Source organism: Mytilinidion resinicola, assembly GCF_010093595.1.
Source record: "Mytilinidion resinicola strain CBS 304.34 unplaced genomic scaffold BDZ99scaffold_6, whole genome shotgun sequence".
Taxonomy (NCBI): domain Eukaryota; kingdom Fungi; phylum Ascomycota; class Dothideomycetes; order Mytilinidiales; family Mytilinidiaceae; genus Mytilinidion; species Mytilinidion resinicola.
Window position 1 is genome coordinate 676,636 of NW_022985442.1, and position 19,917 is coordinate 696,552.

The 19,917-nt window shown below is 56.0% G+C and overlaps 7 protein-coding genes across 7 annotated transcripts; 5 read left to right on the forward strand and 2 right to left on the reverse strand.

The window, feature by feature from the left end:
- Nucleotides 1–584: 584 nt before the first annotated feature.
- BDZ99DRAFT_486869 (uncharacterized protein) lies at nt 585–1,999 on the forward strand (the record flags this gene model as incomplete). Its single annotated transcript, XM_033722805.1, has 3 exons — nt 585–826; nt 989–1,304; nt 1,931–1,999. 3 exons carry the CDS (start codon nt 585–587, stop codon nt 1,997–1,999), a joined length of 627 nt encoding a protein of 208 aa, XP_033579209.1.
- A 929-nt stretch (nt 2,000–2,928) lies between these two features.
- On the forward strand, nt 2,929–4,796 carry BDZ99DRAFT_412800 (WD40 repeat-like protein; the record flags this gene model as incomplete). Its single annotated transcript, XM_033716664.1, has 2 exons — nt 2,929–4,218; nt 4,356–4,796. 2 exons carry the CDS (start codon nt 2,929–2,931, stop codon nt 4,689–4,691), a joined length of 1,626 nt encoding a protein of 541 aa, XP_033579210.1. The 3' UTR covers nt 4,692–4,796.
- Nucleotides 4,797–4,972: 176 nt separating this feature from the next.
- Nucleotides 4,973–6,506, reverse strand: BDZ99DRAFT_412805 (ribosomal protein L22). Its single transcript, XM_033716665.1, has 3 exons — nt 6,444–6,506; nt 5,409–6,392; nt 4,973–5,344 (listed from the first exon to the last, which is right to left on the reverse strand). The coding sequence occupies exons 1-3, from the start codon at nt 6,481–6,483 to the stop codon at nt 5,205–5,207; spliced, it is 1,164 nt and encodes a 387-aa protein (XP_033579211.1). The 5' UTR covers nt 6,484–6,506; the 3' UTR covers nt 4,973–5,204.
- A 1,477-nt stretch (nt 6,507–7,983) lies between these two features.
- Nucleotides 7,984–10,976, forward strand: BDZ99DRAFT_460981 (uncharacterized protein). Its single transcript, XM_033719511.1, has 2 exons — nt 7,984–10,264; nt 10,352–10,976. The coding sequence occupies exons 1-2, from the start codon at nt 8,036–8,038 to the stop codon at nt 10,535–10,537; spliced, it is 2,415 nt and encodes an 804-aa protein (XP_033579212.1). The 5' UTR covers nt 7,984–8,035; the 3' UTR covers nt 10,538–10,976.
- Nucleotides 10,977–13,331: 2,355 nt separating this feature from the next.
- BDZ99DRAFT_460982 (uncharacterized protein) lies at nt 13,332–14,298 on the forward strand. The gene has a single exon (XM_033719512.1). The coding sequence runs from the start codon at nt 13,520–13,522 to the stop codon at nt 14,261–14,263; it is 744 nt and encodes a 247-aa protein (XP_033579213.1). The 5' UTR covers nt 13,332–13,519; the 3' UTR covers nt 14,264–14,298.
- Nucleotides 14,299–16,078: 1,780 nt separating this feature from the next.
- Nucleotides 16,079–16,297, forward strand: BDZ99DRAFT_346593 (uncharacterized protein; the record flags this gene model as incomplete). The annotated part of the gene is made up of 1 exon (XM_033714442.1): nt 16,079–16,297. A coding segment is annotated over one exon (219 nt), but the record flags the coding sequence as incomplete, so codon positions are not given.
- A 1,369-nt stretch (nt 16,298–17,666) lies between these two features.
- BDZ99DRAFT_263536 (uncharacterized protein) lies at nt 17,667–19,163 on the reverse strand. The gene is made up of 2 exons (XM_033713813.1): nt 18,724–19,163; nt 17,667–18,637 (listed from the first exon to the last, which is right to left on the reverse strand). Exons 1-2 carry the CDS (start codon nt 18,823–18,825, stop codon nt 17,783–17,785), a joined length of 957 nt encoding a protein of 318 aa, XP_033579215.1. The 5' UTR covers nt 18,826–19,163; the 3' UTR covers nt 17,667–17,782.
- Nucleotides 19,164–19,917: the final 754 nt, after the last annotated feature.

The window sequence follows — 19,917 nt, forward strand, 5'->3', positions numbered from 1 at the left end:
CCGCGGCCGGGCTTCCATGGCAAACAGCTCATCACCACTTCTCACCGCTCCAATATCGCCGCTGACAGCTGGCTAGCAAACAGCCAATTCGACCGCGGAGCAAGCGGCTCAAGGACCACCCTGACACCCGCCCTGCTAACACGACTTCTCGTAGCAATGGAAGGCGAGTTTGCAAGGCGGTCGGTGCCCCCTCGTCCGGGAAGCTTGGTGGGGGGAGGGCAGCATGACCTACGAGGCTGATCTGACCACCATCTCAAGCTTGCCTGTTGCTTGCTCGCGCCGGCCAAGGTCTGGATCTAGCTAGCTAGCTACCAGGTGATAAGGTGGGTTGGGGCTTGTTTTAAGGTGTGGATGCGCCGGAGCTGGAGCTTGGAGCTAGAAGCTGTGCCCCTCATCCCGCAAGCTTCATTTCTGACGCTGTTGAGCTTCGAGGTGAAGTTTGAGAAGCGTGAGGCTTGTATTCTTGTCTTATTTCTTTGCTTCAGCTCTTAGCAAGAGATGTCACTTTCTTCATAATCCTATTGCTCAACCTCGTACCCCATAATCGTCATCGCGAAGCTCTCGAAGCTCCCAAAGATTAAAAAATGAAGCTCTCTAACGTCACCACCATCCTCCTAGCCCTCCTCACACCCTCGGTATTTACTCTCTCGAATCGAAACATAGTACAGAACCCAGAGCTCCTCTCTCCTCGACAAAACACCTACGCGCCCTTCTCCGGCGCAATCTACATCGTCTATCCCAATGGCCAGCAAGTCAACCAAGCGAGCACAAATATGTGCCCGTCATACGCCTCTGTGAGCTGCAGCAGCATTAATCAGCCGAGTTGGTACTACGTCCTCTCCTATTACCCCCAACCGCAATCCTCCGCACCTCTCCAGTGCCCTCAGACGCCCCAGAGCAGCCTACAAACTCCACAACAGCCTTGTGCAATCTAAAGCTCCATTCCGAGCGTACTCCAACTGAACACACCAAACTAACACCCCCCCAGGTGCTGTCCCACCTCCTACACCTGCGCCCTCCCCTCCTCTTCTTCTGGCATAATCGGCTGCTGCCCGCCTAACACCTCCTGCGGCGGCGCCGTCAACGCCGCAGCCGTGACTACTATCACCGTCCAAAACGTCGTCACCAATACGCCTGTGAACTACCAGAGTACTGTGTACGTGCAGGCGTACACGACGACAGAGGCGGCGGGCGGCAACATCTACAACGGATATTGCAGTACCCTAACAGAGAACGGGCCAGGGCTACCGACGACGAGGCAGGGGGGTTGTGGGACTATTTTGATTGTGAATGGGGCGGATGTTGTGAGAGCAGCGCTGGGGTTTGTGGGGATGGTCGAGGCGGTGGTGGTGGGGATGGTGTTGTTTATGGGGAGGATGTGATCAGGCCTTCGATTGAGGGCGTGTGGGTGGTACTTTTCGGAGGGCAGGCGTGGAGTTGGACGACTACTGGACGTTTTATGGGCTTAGAAGAGGGATATTGAGTACTCCTAATCTGTACGCTATACGAAATCACGAGTAATACGACGCAAATTCACAGTATAACCACCGGCCCCTAGCTTAGGGGTCCTAATCTAGTACCACTCGTCCCACGTGACTTCCTGGTTCCTCACTAGCACCTCTAGAAACTCCTCGAGGAACTATCAGAACCCCCAAGCCTACAGCTCTAGAGCTCCAGAGTGCAGCTTGCTCATGGAGTGAGCAAAATCCCAGGCCAGCCAACGTATGTGCAACAACGTGCGACTGCCGCCAGCATGGTGTGCAAAAGCGATTGGCTGCTCGATATATGGTGTACAATGGTTGAGGGGGAGATCACCATGGGTGGAAGTGGGGGATCAAACGCGATTTAAAGCGCATGCATGGTGTGCAAAAACCCGCGTCAAGCTTCGCCATGGGGGCAGTGGGAGGGGGTGGTGGAGCAACAACAACAGAAAGACCCTGGCCGATGGGTGGAGGGAAAGGGGGGTATGTTGGTGATGATTGTCGTTGTTTCTACGTGAGCGTGGTTGTGATAAGCAAACTGGTGGGATCTTAATCTATAACTTGCGTGATAGCTGTGCCGTATCTGCACGTTCACTAGATGCGCCGCATCACCACTTTTGTTCATTGAACCACCGATTCCGCCGATTCATAGAGCTGTGTGGTACTCCACCCACGCTCCATAGTGGTTCAACGCGATCTGACTGACCATGCGCTTCCACCAACGTTCCTAACACCCATGAGGCGATTGACCAGTTCCTGTTGATTTCCAGCCGAACTCCACCCCACAGCCATGGTAGAGGATGAAGATGGCTTTTACAAGGAAAGTCTAGGGGCTTTGCTCGGGAAGGAAATGTCTTAGAGGACTCCCGGGCTTTAAGTAGTAGAAAGGAAACTAACTCAGCACGTTGATTAGGGGATGTAACGTGACGGCTAGGCGTTGTTCGTGTAAAATGAGGAGATGATGGGAAGTGGGGATTTGGGGGTGCTGAATCGTGAAGAGTAGCTTAGAAATGGTGAGAAAGGGGAAGACCTTGGGACACCCTTGAAAGACCCAAGATGAGCACCACTCTCATTGCCCGGGCCCCCAATTCGAATTGAATTTGGGCCTCTAGTCTTACGATGGCTGAAAATCGGTCTCTACAGGCTTCTACTCTGACGATGCGCTGAATTTGGAGCCGTGACATTGCTGTTCTGGTAGAGTCTTAAATGCCGGCTGGAACTCCTAGACAATCATCGGATCGTGCGATTCCCATCTAAAGGATCAAGAAACAAGGAATAGGGGTCGATATTTACAATATCCTGCGAGTCTCGATGATGCCGGCTCTGCCCTGTGGAAATAAGACCCCGAAATCTTGGCAAAGCTCGGGCTCACAAAAAATAAATCCACCACCACCGAGTCCTTCACCACTCCTCCACCACCTCTCCCACTCCAGCTCCCTCCCTCACAATGGCCGCCGAAGTGCAGCCCCTCCAGCGGGTGAAGTTCCCCACAGGGCCATCCGCGACAACGCCCGAGCAAAAGTACTGGAACTCCTTCACCAACGACCTGCAGCTCTCCGCGCCGAACAACACCGCCATCACCTCCATCTCCTTCCCTCCGCCCCCTACACGCATCTCCGCGTCGCCGCCCGCCGAAACCTTCGCCGTGACCTCCGGCCCGCGCATCCAGGTCTTCTCCTCCAAGACGCGGAAGCTCGTGAAGACGATCTCGCGCTTCAGCGTCGAGGACGTCGCGCACAGCGGGACCATCCGCCGCGATGGGCGGATCCTCGTGGCGGGCGGCGAGACGGGCGCGATCCAGACCTTCGACATCAGCTCGCGCGCCATCTTGAAGACGTGGAAGGAGCACAAGCAGCCGGTGTGGGTGACGCAGTGGCATCCGGACAAACTGACGACGTTGATGAGCGCGAGCGATGACACGACGGTGCGGCTGTGGGATCTGCCGTCGGATGCGAGTACGCACACGTTTTACGGGCATCATGATTATGTGCGCTCGGGGGCGTTCATGCCGAAGCAGGCGAGCGGGTTGTTGGTTAGTGGGAGCTATGATCAGACGGTGCGGTTGTGGGATCCGAGAACGCCGGGGAAGGAGGTTATGATCTTTAATATGGGGTCGATGGTTGAGGCGGTGCTGCCGATGCCGTCTGCGACGACGGTGTTGGCGGCGGGGGGGAATCAGATTGCCGTGTTGGATTTGGTGGGTGCGAGGACGCTGGAGCTGCTGGAGAATCACCAGAAGACTGTTACGTGTCTGGCGCTTGCGAATGATGGAAAGAGAGTGCTGAGTGGAGGACTCGATGGCCATGTCAAGGTGTTTGAGACGGCCGCATGGAACGTGGTCGCTGGTTTCAAGTATCCCAGCCCGGTGTTGTCGCTGTCCGTTATCAGTTCTGGCGCTGCGAGGGAGGACAGACATCTGGCCGTTGGTATGGAGTCTGGACTGCTGTCTGTCAAGACTCGGTTGTCAGGCCAGCAAAAAGCACTCGCCAAGGAGCGAGAGAAAGAGATGGCAGCTTTGATGGACGGGAAAATCGACGAGTACGACAAGAAGTCATTGAAACGCAAAAGGGGGAAAGGCTGGGAGAAGCGGCTTCGAGGCAAAGACTACACCGGCGAAGGCGCCGACATCATCATCAAAGGCAACGATAGAGGCAAGATCAAGAATCTCGCGAACTGGGAGCTATCGTTACGCGCTGGGAAGTACGAAACGGCGCTTGACCAGGTGTTGGAGTCAAAAGTATGTATTACACTTCTTTCTTCTAATACCACTCATCCCCTACTCCCAATGCCCTTCCAGTTCCAGTCCCTTTCAAACCCTCCCTCCCCACTCCCCACCCAACCCTCTACTCCACCAACCCCTACTAACCCCCCCAGTCCCCCAACCGCCTCCAAGACACCACCACCCTCCTCACGACCCTGCGCCACCGCTCCGCCCTCCGCACCGCCCTCTCCAACCGCGACGAACTCACCCTGCAGCCCATCCTGCGCTGGATCAACACGACCCTCGCGCAGCAGCCGCGCCTCATCAACCTCACCGCAGACGTGATCCTGCTCGTCATCGACCTCTACGCCGACTACCTCTCGCAATCCCCCGAGACGCAGCAGCTGTTCACGGACCTGTGCACGGCGGTGCGCAACGGGCTCGAGGCGAGCCAGGTGGCGAATCGGGTCGCGGGCATGGTGGATATGCTTGTGAATGGGTATGCGTGATGTGGGGGGTTGTGTTGTTGGCTTTCTTCGGTGATGCGGGAGTTTAGTGTGGTGGGGCTTGGATTTTTCGGGTTTGTGTTTGGCATAGCGATGGAGTTTTTTAGGGGTTGGTTGGGACTTTCGGGGGATGGGTATATATGCTGTGAGGGGAGCAACCAGACTCTTTGGACTTGGTTCCCCTTGTTTAGCTGCTTTTGGTGGTCTCTTCGTACTTTTGAACAGAGCCCACGTTTGAGCCACTGTGCAGATCAGAGGTGAATGAAATGACCGGTATGAGACTTCCTTGGCTGAAACGCGCAACCATTTGTGATCAAAGTAGGGGAGAATGGCAAATGCAAGCAGCAAAGGGGCGTAGTCAGGAAGAAGTCTTATTGTACAAGGTTTCTACAAGCCCGGCCTATGCTACACGCCGATATACAGAGGGGGCCCAGGTAGAGAGCTACCCTCGAGACATCTACCCAGTTTTCTAGCTTTCACCACGCTCACCACTCCCTTCATTGTCTTCTCAAGGGACTACCACAAAGCATACTGCCTCTGGGCCGTGATGGGCCGATCGGGAAGCTGAACCCAGAGCTTGCGATTGTCGCGCTTCTTCTTATACTCCTCGCTAAGCCGGATACGCGTCGCCTCTTCCTTGAGCACGAACGAGATACCTATCACAACGAATTAGCACCCGTCAACCCGCACCCCATCAACACAGGAACCAAAAAAACTCACTCGTCGTCGGATGCCTCAACACATCCGCCCTGCCCCTCGCCCTCGCCATCATGCTCTTCGCATACGCGCCCCTGCCCACCCACGCCTGCTCCACATACATCTCGGTCCGATCCCGGACCACCCTCTTCCTCCCGTGCCTATCCTCGACCTCGACCGCGCCGCCCGTCCTCCCCTCGGCCTTCCCCAGCCCCATCCCATGCTTGACCACAGCCGCATCCCGCGCCATCTCCAGCGCCCGCAGCACCTCGCGCGCGACCTTCTTCTTGCTAAACCGCATCTGCACCAGCGCCTGCGCGACGGGCTTGCCCGCGATCTGGTTCGCCAGCTTCGTCAGCTTCTTGACCGAGGTGTTGAGGAACGGCGACTTGAAGTCCGCGCGCCGCTCCGTGCGCGCCAGCAGCTCGGTCTTGGACAGCCGCCCGCGGCGCGCGATGGTGCGGATGACGCGCTTGCGCTCCCAGCGGCGGCGGGCGGCGGGGTTGGGGTCGAGGGCGAAGGCGGCGATGCGGCGGTCGAGGAGCTTGGCGGGCTCGTCAGCGTCTTGTTCGGCGGCGGCGGCGGCGGCGGCGGCGGCGGCCGTGGTGGGCTGTTCCTCTGCGGGTTCGGTGGTGGAGGGCAGGCCCGGCGCGTCGGTCTGGTAGAGCCTGTCGAGCTTGGCGCGGCGCTCCAGGACGGCCTTTTCGGCGGCGGTGCGCTCCGGCACGACGTCGAAGATGGAGGTTGGAGGCAGGGAGCCCGGGGGCACGAAGGGCCGCGGCGCGATGGCTGCGGTTTTGGAGGTGGGCTTGGGTTTGCTGGCTTCCTGCTTGGCGTTGTATTGCGCGAGGATGGGGTTCCAGTTCTGCTCGGAGGTGGCGGCGTCATCGTGGTTGTCGGCCTTCTTGGTGGTCTTCTTGTCGTTCTTCTTGTCGGCGTTCCGGGGGGCGGAGGAGGTGAGGGTGCGGATGGGGAGGAAGGCGGTGCGGAGGCCATTGAGCACGGCGGCTGCGGCATTGTCAACTCAGGTCATCAGCATCGGGGAGGGAGCGGGCGCACCTGGCCGGGCCAGCTGTCGAGAGGGTATCCGCATGCTCATCGTGGCGGGGGCACCGTCCCGAGTGGTGGTGTTGATGCGTGTGGTGAAGCCGGCGGTCAGAATTCTCGGCAGCGACGGGTCACGTGACCGGCATCACCCTTCATACTCGGATCGAGTTTCTCAACGCCAAATCGCAGGACGCTGCGAGGGAATCTTGATTGGTTCCACCTGCCTCCTTGATTCTCTGGCCGCCTCGCTGATGACGGAGAGCCAGACCGGCTGCAGCCCTACCCCGGGCCAGACCGGCGCCCCTTACGCACTGGCGATTGGCGAGGCGCGGCTCGGAGTGGCGGGCTGCAGCAGCCCAGCCATGCCACAATGCTAGGCGCCGAATGGGCTGGCGCGAGCCCAACGGCATGCCGAGACAGCCCTGAGAGACAGCCCTGGGCGACAGCCCTGGGAGACAGCCCTGGGCGCCGTGACAGCATCATCCGACGACGCCTGTGTGCCGCGCCCAGCACCCAGCCCAAGCACCAGGCTCCTCCACCACCTCCTCCACCACCCCCCGACGAGCCCTCGCAGCGACCAATTCGCCGCCCGTCGCTGTGGACATGCGCGACATCGCTCCCGGCGTAGCTTGACTGACCTCGTCGATGAATTTCGATCTGCACGCCCCCGTCCCAGCCTGCCTGCGCAAACTTCGTCGCCCTCTCCCTCCCCAGCGCCCCCAGCCCCCCCCCCGACATGGACATCAACAGCCTGCTGTCGCCGCAGGAATCGCCCGCCGGCGACACTCCCCCTCCGCCGCTGCGCCAGTCGCCCATGGGGTCGCCGTTGAAGCCGCCGCAGAGACAGGCGCCGCGCCGCACCTCGAGCACCCTGAGCCAGCACATCACCTCGTCGCCGCACTCCCACATCGAGCAGATGCCGTCCGCGACGCTGCCGCACAGTTCCTACCACACACATCTCGCAATGGGCGGCCAGCTGCCGTCGCCGGGGCTGTCGGCCGTGTCGAGCGTGAATGGGCGCGCTGGAGCTATCCACAGCGCCGCGAGCACCCCTCCGATCGATGCCAGGAGCACGCAGAGCTTCGACACGCGCATGACCCCCCCGCAGCCGCCGCTCTCGAGACACGCGTCGACGCCGGGCATGGACACACTTGCAGGTGAGTGGGAACTGTATGCGGCAGCAGGGACGCTGCTAACAGGCAGTGGGTTAGATCTGGCGTCGATGCAGCAACAACAGCAGGCAGTGCTGCATAGTGCAGCCGGCGGCATGCGTGAATCTCAGGCGTATCCGCCGACGCGCCCTCCAATGACGTGAGTAGCTTCTGTTTTCACACTTTGCCAGTCACGAACACGGCACCATCCCCTCCCCAATTCCCACCAACTGAAGGGCAATGAGGCCATCATCCCTCGAAGACTGTCTCACCGACCTGTCAGCGCTGCACAATTGTTGAGCTCGCCCGGCACCCCGACGGCCTGATTTTTCATCGCGCGACTCATCTCTTCCCTTCATCCATAGCCACGCTCCTCAACACGCTCTAACGCGCTTCCACAGCCTCGAAAACCTCCCGCGCAGTTTCTCCGGCAACTCGGCCAAAGAACTCCAGATGGCTGCCCAGGACAACTCCCCGCGCGTCTTCAAGGCTGCCTCACTGACCCAAGAGGAGTGCGACATCCTCAACGCCGCGTACGATGTTCGCCTCAAGCAGCCCACAAGCTACTGGAACAACAAAACATTCATCGATGTCCTCTACGCAGGCTTCCAGCGGCATACCGAAGAGGGCGAGCGGCGGCCCGCGGGCACATATGAACATTGGTCGGACCTGAAAGAGGCCTTCGAGCAGATCTGCACCATGTACTCCTTGGGCGAAGACTTCTACTGCAACTGGATCGATTTCAAGCTGAAGAGCGCATATTCCACCCAGGACCGCCACGCTCTCATGGAATTCTGCAAAACCCAAGCTCTCAAGGACGAACCGTGCAGTGTGAAGGTGTGGATGAAGTTTGGTGGCATGCTGTACGACTGGTACTTGGCTGCCAACAACCTCACCGAGGAAGGAAGCGATTGGAGTCCGCAAGAGCAGCTAGATGGGAAAAACATCTTCACTTGGGCCGAGGTTCAGCTGGCATGGGAACAGGCCGTAGCCGCCACTTGGGCTCAATTGAAAGATTGCCATCTTGTCTTCAACCGATGGGTCGAGATTCAGGAAGCCAAGTACCGAGCAACCCTAGACATCAGCATGTCCCTGAGCATTCTGGAACAACATGAGCATCGCCTGAAACGCGCTCATGAAAAATGGGTCGACACCCGCGATTCATATCAGTCGTGGGTCTCCGAGGTGTATGCCAACGATCCGCAGAATTACGAAGAAAAGATGGAGAGCGTTCACAGCAATGACGGCGTTTATGCACGGGCTCGAAATGCCTACAAATATCGGCAGACTTGGGAGAGGCAGATCGAGGCCAAGATGCAGGAGTATGGCGGCGTAGCGAGCAAAGACGAGTACGATCTTTACGTTGCGTATCTTCGCCACGAAATGAGGAAGGAGGGTGTTTTCAGTCTCGATACCATCACAGCACTCTTCGACCGAGCCGTGCTCCGATTCCCATACCAAGATCCCCTTTGGCTAGAATATGTGGAGTATCTCATCAAGAAGAACCAGTCGCCTCGGATCGAACAGGTCTTACAGCAAGCGGTCCGGCACGCTCCCTGGTGTGGTGCGCTATGGGCCCACAAGATTCTCCACCTAGAGATCGCCGGCCTCCAACGTGCTGCTATCGAGGATGTGAAGAACCAGGCTCTCAAGACCGGACTTCTTGACGTTGGTGATATGGAAGACCTTATACAGCTGTTCATTGCCTTCTGTGGATTCCTCCGTCGCGCGGCGTTCAACAACAACACTACCATCACCTACAACGCTTCTGCCGCCCATGCCGAAGAGCCGGTCGACGAGGCTGAGCTTGCCATCATCTCCGCGATGGAGCACGTCAATGAAGTCGGAATCAAACAACACGCCGGATCCGATCGAACATACCCAGGCGACCCCCAATTCCGACTCGAGAAGATCAAGATCAAGCTCCTGACCCAGCAAGGCCGCCTTGACGACGCACGCAAGGCCTGGAATGAGATAAAATCAAAACATCTCGGCCAGCTCGACTTCTGGTCTCGCTGGTACACCTGGGAATTGGTTATGTGGCCTGTCCCCACCGGTCCCAGCTTCGGGATCCTATCAAACCAGCCTCTGGGAGCCACCGCCGTTCTCGAGGAGGCCTTGGACGAGTTGGACACGATTGACTACCCCGAGGAGGCAATCCGTATGTATCGCCAGCATTGCGAGCAACACGAGAACGCTTCCGTCGTCCAGCGCGCCATGATCATCACCCGCAACGCCACCACAAAGGTCGCTGAGCGTCGGGCTCGCGAAGCAGCTGCCTACGCACAAGCACCAATACCGACCGAGAAAGTGGCTCCTACTCAAACCCAACATCCGGACGCCATGCCAGATGCCCCCATAGAATCCACCGCCACATCCGCTAACTCACGCGAGAAGCGAAAACGCACCCCCTCGCCCGCTCCCGCAAACGCAGAAGAGGGCCCCAAGAAACCCAAATCCAACCACACCGAATTCCTAAACCGCCACGCAGACAAAGAATACGAAAAGCAACAATCGCGCCAAGCGCTTGAAGAAGGCCGGCAGGTGTTTGTCCGCGGCATCCCCTTCAAGGGCTTCGAGCCGCCTGACCTCGCCGCGTTCCTGGGCCTGCCCGAGGAGAACGTCAACCACACGGGCATCGGGCACGCCAGGGCGTATTGCTTCGGCACCTATGGCACTCCTGTAAGTTTACCACCCCCTGCTTTGTTTTGTTTTCTCTGCGGGTTGAGTGGGCAAGAGCGAGTGCTGACTAAGGGTGTACGATAACAGGAAGCCGCCAACGCCGCCGTCGCCCGCCTGAACGGCACCGAGTTCTGCGGCCGCATGCTCGAGCTCAAGATCGCGACGCCGAAGGGAAGGGAGGACGCCGCGCAGCACCATAGCTTAAAGCGCAGTTTGGGGAATCGGGGCCGCGCGAAGCGGATTGAGGCGCGGAGGGGCCGCATTGGACTGTGAATACGTGCGTGTGTGTGTGTGTGTGTCTATTATCGAGGTATATCTTCTGAACACAGAGGCTAGTAGGTTGCATAACTCTGGCTCGGGGGCTTTTCTGGGTAGGGTATGGTAGGGTAAGGGTAAGGGTAAGGTAAGGTAATCGGCGGGACCGGGGGGGGCAGCATCTGTGTGTGTTAACTTTAGCGTGGAGTTTCGGGACACCTTGTAGCTTTAATTACGGCTGCTGCATACTGAGGGGCGCGGATATGGGCCCCGGGGCGCGGGGGGGGAGGAGGAAAATGGGAAGAAAGAAAAAAATTTAGCTACCTTTTCCTGTCGAAAATACTGCGAGAGGTGCGTGATGGGGGTTGGGTGATTGTGCTGATGGAGTGGGAGAAGCGTGGGGGAGTGCGCGGAGAAGAGAGAGAGAGAGAGAGAGAGAGAAGGTACGTGATGTGATGTGATTGCTGTTTGGCGCGCTTCGTGCCGGTAGGTGGTGGGTGGGATGGTTGGCTAATGCGGTGATATGTAGCTCGTATGCCCTGACATGCCCATGGCTGGGCTGGGCTGGGCTTTCCCCCCCCCCCAACCCCAACCCCAATCCCCAACCTCCAGGTTCTTAGTCATGCAAGGAGGAGTAGTGCAGAAGGGTGCGTGGGGATTAAACTCTCACCACGTCGTTCTGGGAGAATGCATCAAGCACCGCGCGCATGGAAGATGGAAGCGTAAAACTCCATCGGTTCAACGCCTATGTGCTAGGGCGTGCAACATGCCGCCGCCGACTTTCCCATGGAGTGGCGGGCGTGTTGTGGAGGGTGGGGGTGGGGAGGGGGATCAAAATAGTCGCATTCTGCGATCCAATGGAGAGGGAGGGAGGGGAGGAGGGGGTGTTGATGGTGTTGATGGTGATGGTGGTGGTGGGGTCCATCATTGAGACGAGCTGGTGGTCAGAAGCGTTCCATACTCTGATTTTCTCGACCGGGGGGAGGGGGGAAGGGGGCGGTTATGGTTTATCGTTAATTGAGGTTGGTGCGCGTCGGTATCATCTCCATCCCTCTCCGTTCCATCCCTCTTCCTCCCTCTTCGCCCCTCTCTTTCTCCACGCAACAAGTTGCGGCCATCGATGAATGACCAGAGCAGTTGTGAGCACCCCGGCACCCAGAGGATGTTGGAATCCGCCGAAGGGGGGTTTGCGAGCGCGGCTCGTGAGGTGGGTAGCTTGCTTTGGTTGCTGGGCTGTGGGGCGGGGGTTCCTTGGAGAAATTGGGGGGGTGGAAGGAGGGGGTTTATAGGTGGTCGGAAGAGGCTGTGATGGGCACGGAGCTGGGAAAGAATAAGGTGGGATTGGCTGCCTAGAGGCGGCTCCGGAGCGGAGAAGTAGAGGTGAATCTGGGATGAGGGATGCGCGCGCAGGTTGTGGTTGTGGGGTTGGTTCGGGCCGGGAATACGGCGAGGAGGTTCAGATTTGTGGTCTACCGCGTGATTCGTTCTCGAGGATCTTCTGATGGTGGTATTAGTTTCTTAAAACAGCATACAGCACCTCTGGGTGGGCTGGAGAAGTCAGGCGTCAATGGCAACTAGGAGCAGTGACGGTTGGGGAAAAAAAAGGCACCATTGGAATAGGCTTTCGAGCGTCAAAACGACGAGAAACGCTTTATTATGTCTTCAAGTCGATTGAGTGTTTACGAGCTCGTTATATACGATCTTTACTCTCCTCTTCTTCTTTTACAGAGTCGTCTCCTGAGGTCTGTGGATTCTCCGTCGCCGCTGCTTGGGGTGTCTTGATGCGTTTTTGGAAGTCTGGATGAGAGGGAAGTCTTTGGTTTTGGATGACTGGCAACATCTCTGAGACAGCTCAGTTAGTGGTAGGGAAGTGCACCTAGATGCTTCTTTACAGGGCCGAATATCTTCTTCAGTTATCAGAAAACGAAAACTCAGGACGTTGACCCGGGTCACGTGTCGGCATTGGCACAGAAATCCCCGGTTGATATCTCAGCATTACGCAAAGAAAGTAGGACGCCAACTTCTTTCCTTCCCTCCTGTCGCTCCCCTCCTCGTTAAGGACTTTTCACGATAGCAGGAATAGACTGGGTCCAGGGCGGGTGGGAGGAGCAGGGAAACGGCGGCCCTACGAGTTAATGGAGCTAACCGCGATGCTTGTCTAGAAGACCGAGTGGAAGCAGCCACTTAGTCCAGAGGCAGTAAAACTTGGACTACTTGAAACTTGACATCGCGCCTAGGTTTTTGAAATTCCATGGAAGCACCCCAAGCAGTGGCAACACGTGGACACAGACTTACGACCTATCATAAGTCTGGGCACATGGATTTATTACTGCTTGTCTTCAATTCTGCTCACTCGACACCACTGTGAGGAGCAGCCCAGCTAGTAAGCAACCAGGACTTCAAGAGGCAGTCAAATATGCACTTCTTCAAACTTGACATCGCTCTAGGTTTTTTCAAAATCCATTGGGGCACCCCAAGCAGTGGCAAACGCGTGCACAGACTTATGACCTGTCACTGTATCACATGCCATCTATTCGACCCTCTTCTCTTTTCTCTCTTCCTGTTACCTTTCCTTTTCCCTACCAGTCTCTCTCCCCTTCTCCGGTAGAAACACAGCTACACTCCCTCGCCGCTGCTTGGGGTGCCTCGCAGTTTCATACTTCCTGCAACCTACGTCGACCTGCCATTGCCTTGGTATCAGCCTCCTCAGGTATCAATTTTCCAGCTCATTCCTCACCTTCCTCCTTCGACACCGCATCCTCCTGTTCCTTTATTCCATCACAACACTCACAATTCATAGCCTACCGTCTTTCGCATCTCAAATCCGCCTTTCCTTAGACCGTCTAGACAAGCCCGCTATCAAACACGCCTTCCAAGCCACCTTCATTACTGCCATCTTGACGCCTCCAGACGTCCTCCGCCTTAACAAGCCCGCCATCAATCACCGCCTCCAGCCGTCCTCTCCTACGACTGCCCAGACACCTCCAGACGCCCTCCGTCATGAAAAGGAAGCCGTCAAGATGCCCTCATCGCGTCTCCGGAAGCGGGGTCCTCGTCGCTGCTGTCGGCATGCCGGACCCTCCGTTCGATGCTGGCCTTCTTTACCACGCTTTCGAAGGTTTACTCCCTCCAGCCTATGAAGCTCTGATGCCTTCCATGGCCGATGGCGAGCACGGAACGTCGGAGATGAAGCGCGTCACGTCCATTGCGATGGGGCTCAGCGAACGCGGCGACCAGGAGGACCGTCGCCGCACGCTAAGGTCGCTCTTCGGCAGCTACAAGTACATCACCGAGGCCCCCGCGTGCTTCTTCGTGGACGACATCTGCGACATGTACCCCAACGTCCGGTTGATTCTGAACACAAGATCCGCGAAAAAGGGCCCTTCGCATCGTCACGAGGTCAAGAAGTTGTTCGGCTTGCCAATGCAGGCGGCCACTCATACCGCTGATCGGCTTAATACCGCGACCGGGAGCAAGCGCGCAGTGTACACGGCGTGCCGGGACCGGTTCCTCCAAATGCGGTACGGAGTGTCCTCAGTGCATGACCACCGGCTAATCAAACGGCACAATGCGTGGGTGCGTGCCGTGGCCAAGAGGAAGAACGTGGAGTTGTTGGAGTGGAATGAGGACGACGGGTGGGGGCCGTTGTGTGCGTTTTTGGGGTGGGAGGAACCACGCATCGCGTTCGAGCCGTCCACGTCGCGTAAAATTGTCTCAAAGGCCATCAGGTTTGCCATATCGTGAGCGTTCCGGTTGCTTGGGGGGGTTCTTTCGGGGAGTTGATAGCACGGTCTAAAAATATAGGCTCTGCTCTGCGCATTTGGAACCTGCGTGACGCTGTTTGAGGTCCTCTGGCACTGTGAAAATTTTCATGCTACAATGTCATGTTAACCGTGAAAACGGTCAGGGTAACGTTAAGTTCTAGGGGCTTCACATCGGGTGTGGTCATTTCACAGAGTTTTGGCATAGCGATATCACTGCGCGAAGTCCTCCAGCACTATGAAATCGTTTAGGATATAATGTCAAGCTCCGGGGGCTTTAAATCGGATGTGGTCATTTTACAGTCTTTTAACAAAGGATGCTACTGCGTGAAGTCCTCTAGCACTGCGAGAAAATCCAGGGTATGATGTAAAAATCCGGAGGCTTTACTGTGAAAACTCTCAGGGTACGATGTGAGGTTCTGAAGGCTTCAAATCGGATGCAGTGCTTCCTATATGTACGTGAAGTTGACGTGTGATGTAAAGTTTTTAACAGTATACATACGCATTTTGGGTTATTGTTGTGTTCGCACACTCGAATTCGATCTAAATGAATTGCTATCTTGCGAATATGCGCACGCCTCTAGAGCGCTCCAGGAGGAGTCAAGATTGTCGAAGACACGAGGTATTAGACCGCACGGTCTAGATCAGAGCAGTACCGGAGTTCTATTTTTAATCACGGAACCTCAAAGCCATTCGTAGCCTGATTGGTGGTTGCAATGTACACCATGGCTCGCATGCTCCAGAGTCAAGCGAGTACCAAACCGCGTTTAATCATCCCACCCACACAAGAGGCCACGTTGAAAAGGATACTCCTCGCACACTCCAGACTCGTCTTCTACACACTCCGCCGCAGACGCGTCGAGGGCACCGTGACGTAACCAGTAAACACACTCAGAACTCACACAACGGGGCAGCTTCAACAGCAACCTTCGCTAGGTCCACAACAGCTACCTTCACCAGGCCACAACAGCAACCTTCAACAGGTCCGCAATAGCAACCTTCACCAGGTCCGCAAGAACAACCAGCCAACCCAGAAACAACTCAACGAACATTAGGCACCACGGCAGTACTTTCGACACTCAGCAAACCCCTTTCGCAGTACGAAGCTCTTACCTTCGCATCCCGTCCTCTACTCGCGGGGAACGCAATGGAGGCACTGCGCGAAAAACACCGCGCGACTTTCATACGTTTGTTCGGGCTTGATGATTCTAGTGATGACGAGTCTTCTGACTCGGAGGTTGACGACACGGAGGATAAGGACTCCAACGGCAATAAAGGCTCGAGCAACGGTGTGCCCTACCCTTTGGGGTGCTCTCTCCGCGACTTATACAACTCATGGGCCAAAGAACGTTCCAAACGCGAGCATTCCAGCCATGACGGCTGCAGCCATGATAGGGGCTCGAGCCGTGACGATTCCAGCGACGATGAGTCCAGCGACGATGAGTCCAGCGACGAAGAGTCCAGCGACGAAGACTCTAGCGACGACGGCGCGAGCCCTGAGGACTCCAGCGACGAGGATGCCAGTGACGAAAATTCCAGTGACGAAGATTCTGGCGACGACGATTCTGGGGACGACGACGATAGCTCTAGCGATAACAACTCTAGCGACAACTCTGGTGATGACGGCTCTGGCGACGACAGCTCTAGCGACGACGGCTCGAGCCGTGACGGTTCCAGTGATGAGGATTCCACGGACGAAAACTCTACCGACGACAACTCTACCGACGACGGCTCCAACGACAGCGACTCGAGCGACTCTCCTCCCGAGGGCACCGCCATTGAAGTCTCTATGAAGGCAACGGGGGCTACGACTGCGGGCACAGGCGAATTTCCATCTGGATGGGGGCAACGCTATACGGCCGAGGGAAGAGTATATTTCGTGGATCACAACACGCGGACAACTACCTGGGTGGATCCGCGGTGCCAGCAGTACGGAGGCCAAAATGCCAACAGCCGTACTATCCAGCAGCAACCCGTCTCGCAGCTTGAACCCCTACCTAGTGGCTGGGAAATGCGTGACGGGCCCAGCGAAGATGACTGCAGCGAAGATGGCTCCAGCGATGATGGGAAAGACGATGAATCTCCCACTCAAGATGAGGAAAATACAACGTCATCTTTTGTCCAACTCGCAAAAATTCTCAGCGCCAAAGGCCTATTCTCGGTAGCAAAAATCAACCATAAACTTCGACCAAGCCTCGGTGCAGATGGCATATACGGTCTGCTCAGAGAAGCAGACGCCCTGCTCGGACCCAAAGGGACGAAGTTCATCAAGGCGCTGAAAAGCATAGCCGACCGACGACAGCAGCGGGAGGCAGAGGCACACATGCGACTGGAAGAGGAAGAGGAAGAAGATACGGACGGCATGAGCAGCGCGGATGAAGAAGAGGATTGCAATTCTGATGAAGAGGACGAAGACTCGGATGAGGACAAAGGAGACGTGGGAGAGAATGTCTCGAGCGAGACCTACTCGCGCGGATACTGTGCGGGGTTTCTGGACGGATATCAGGAATGCTACATCGCCCACCCTTTTCCCGATGAATCGAGGCCATCGAACGAAGCCATAGATCACTCGGAAAAAGACGCAGCTAGCTCAGACGAAGACGTAGATGATTCAGATGAAGACGTAGATGGCTCAGACGAAGACCCAGATAGCTCAGACGAAAACTCAGATGATTTGGATGAAGAGGGCGAAGAGGATACACCGAGTGAAGATTGTCCGGATGAATACGAGCATCGCAAACCTGTGGTTTTCATGAGAGACTTGGTCGGCATGCCCGAAGCAGCCGCATCGTTGGGACTGTACTCCAAAGAGATATTCTCGCCCGCCCAATTTTGCGACTTTTTAGATCCTATATGGCTCATTGTTGGGCAGAGTAGAGCTGATATCGAACTAAGGGAGGAGAGACTCCGACGAGCCTTTAACGATATCTTCCCGGAGAGTGCGCCTGGAGATCCTAGATGCACAATGGAGAAACATTTCTGTGATATGAGCTGTTGCTTAGCCCGACAGTTACACATCCGCAAGTTATGCATCGAGAGGCTGTGGATGAAGAGGGAAATGGGAGCACAAAGCGCGGAATTCATTGCAAGTGTTGGTATGGCCGTGGGTGGCCCACCGTTGTTGAGCGCGAATCCTACTAGCGACAATAAGCCAGAGCAGGAGGAGACTTCAAGATCCGACTCCGAGGAAGACTGGGATATGCTTAGCAGTGGGACATCTGAACGTGAATGGGTAGAGGTCGGGCACAAAGATGTTGACTTGTCTGATTGAGAGGGTTAAGAAGACTGAAAAGAAGTACTCATGGAGAGTACGCAGACAAAAAAACGACCCACAGTGCCTCGCTATAGGTCTGCGCATACTTCCTTACCACTGCTTACAAGGCATCTATACTCGGACTTCGGACAACACCTTGGAGCTCTACAAGCAGTGGAATAGAAGTATACGGGTGCCTATGCCGAGACATTGTAGGCTCCACTTCAGGATACCATGTTCAGAATCCCTTCATCCCTCCGCCGCGTCGAAAATGGCAAACATCCCCTTCTCTCCTCGCCCACCGGCATCTTGCTCTTTCGGAACCTTCCCATTCAGCCACATACGGTGGTAATCAACCCCACCCCACTTCCAGCCGAGCTCTTCAAAGACCTTCCTGCCTTCAGGATTTGGGGAGAATATCTCTGCGATCATGCTGCCTTTAGAGCTCTCAATATCCTGCATTGCTTTATTCAGAAGAACAAACGCTTGTTTGTACGAATCGGCGAGCAGAGGCCCAAACCGGTGGCCGTGCTCCATTCGACGAACCATAACCCAGCCAAGGAGTTTGTTCGCGTCTTTAGAGGAAACGAGGGCGTAGCCATAGACGTCCGGACGGGAAAACAATGCCTCGTCTGACCAGAGCTTCGGGCGCTCGAAACCGGTGTGGGCGAGGTCACTCTCAATCAGGAGCCTATGCGGAACGTCACAGAGGTCCACCAGCTTCTCGCCTTCCTCCAGGTTGAAGTCCGCCTTGATCAAAGGTGCCTCACTCACCGATGGGTGCACCATGAGAACCAGTGGACACTTCGTGACGAAGCCCCTGCGCTCGTACGTCGGCACTTGCTCAGCGACGCCGTCGAGTCCAACGAAGCCCGTCTTGTGATCAGCATAGAACTTTAGGAGAGATTCGAACAAGGCGGCACCCCATCCTTTGCCACGGTGCTGCTCGTTCACAATGAAGAAGCCAACCCAGCCGGTGCTATTGGCGTAGACAAAAGGGACGATGCAGCCCTCAGCCGTTTCGTCATCTTTGGATTGCACAACTAGCCAACCCTCTTTTCCCGCGACCGCGTAATGGGTCTGGCCGTCGTTGAAGTCGCGGTACTACAAGTCTGTTAGATGCGTTTTCCTTAACTAAGAACGAATACCAGAATAGAATAGTAGTCTCCCAATAGAATGATGAATCATACCCACTGCAGCTTCTGCATTTGAGGCCACCAAAAGTTGCGAGCTTCCTCAAGAGACTTTGCAGGCCGCACAATGAATTCCGAGTTTGGGGTGAGAGATGCCATTTCGATGCTTCTAGAGTACTGTGCTGCTTACAAAAGCAGCAGAAGATATAAAGTGATTCAAAGCCTTGTTCAGAAAGTAAAATGAAAGAGTATTTGTTGATGTTGTATGAAAGTTTGCCGCAGTTCGGTGCTACTTGAATGACCAGCAAGATGAAACCGTTGTAAGCCCTAACTCTATACAGGCCAGGGCCACCAGACAGCTTTCGTTCTGACTAATCCTCCTGCGCCCTTCGTGATTGAAGCATGTGCAATACAGCAAGAAGCTTATGCCATGCAAAGACTACGCGCCTTGATGTGTCTTTTGGTAATTTCCCTCCGACGTTAGTGAATTGCCTCGAAGCAGCTATCGCCGTACTGCCGCAATCCAAGACTGCCCCACCGACTCGGTGATAGAAGATTTGCTGTGCTTCGATATAACGGAATTCCGAGTGTACTCCTTGCAATTCTTCCGGCTTTACGACCGAATATCTGCTTTCGTGAGGCTCGATGTCGTTAAAGCGCCAGCAATGGTCGAGATTGTGGGTTCAAAGGATCTTGATATGGAGGCTGAAGTCGAGCAATGCCTGGAGGAGGCAGGTGGTTTCTGGGAGAAAGCCCGGTTGAGACCTTCAGAGGGGTGAGAGCGGGAGTTTCCGCCGGAGCATCCGCTATGCTTTTGTAGGAAGTATCTAGAGCTTTACGAGCGTAGCTGCAGATGGTCAGCCTCGTCTTTAGAGGGTTTCAGCTGGTGTTGCCCATTCTTGATATGAGCCGGTCCTCTCGCATGCAGCACCCTAAAGAATTCGGGACGCGATCGTAAACGAGGGTATGCTGCTCCAATCAGAAGAGCGGCTGAGACCGATAGCCATAAAGCATCGTAGTCCTCAAGAACGCTATCCTTCGTCGTTTGGCGGCGGCATTGGCATAGATGAATGACTGCTTCTCTCCAACTGCCTGAAGGCGCCCATCAGCGTGTCTCAGCGACAGTGATTTAAAATAACGAAACCGCTGGTAGCGTCGTCAAATAGCAACGAAAATATTGTCTTTGGTATCAAAACAATGATGGCGTGCAATGACTCGCGCGTACCAAAGCACTGTGACGAGACCCCAGCC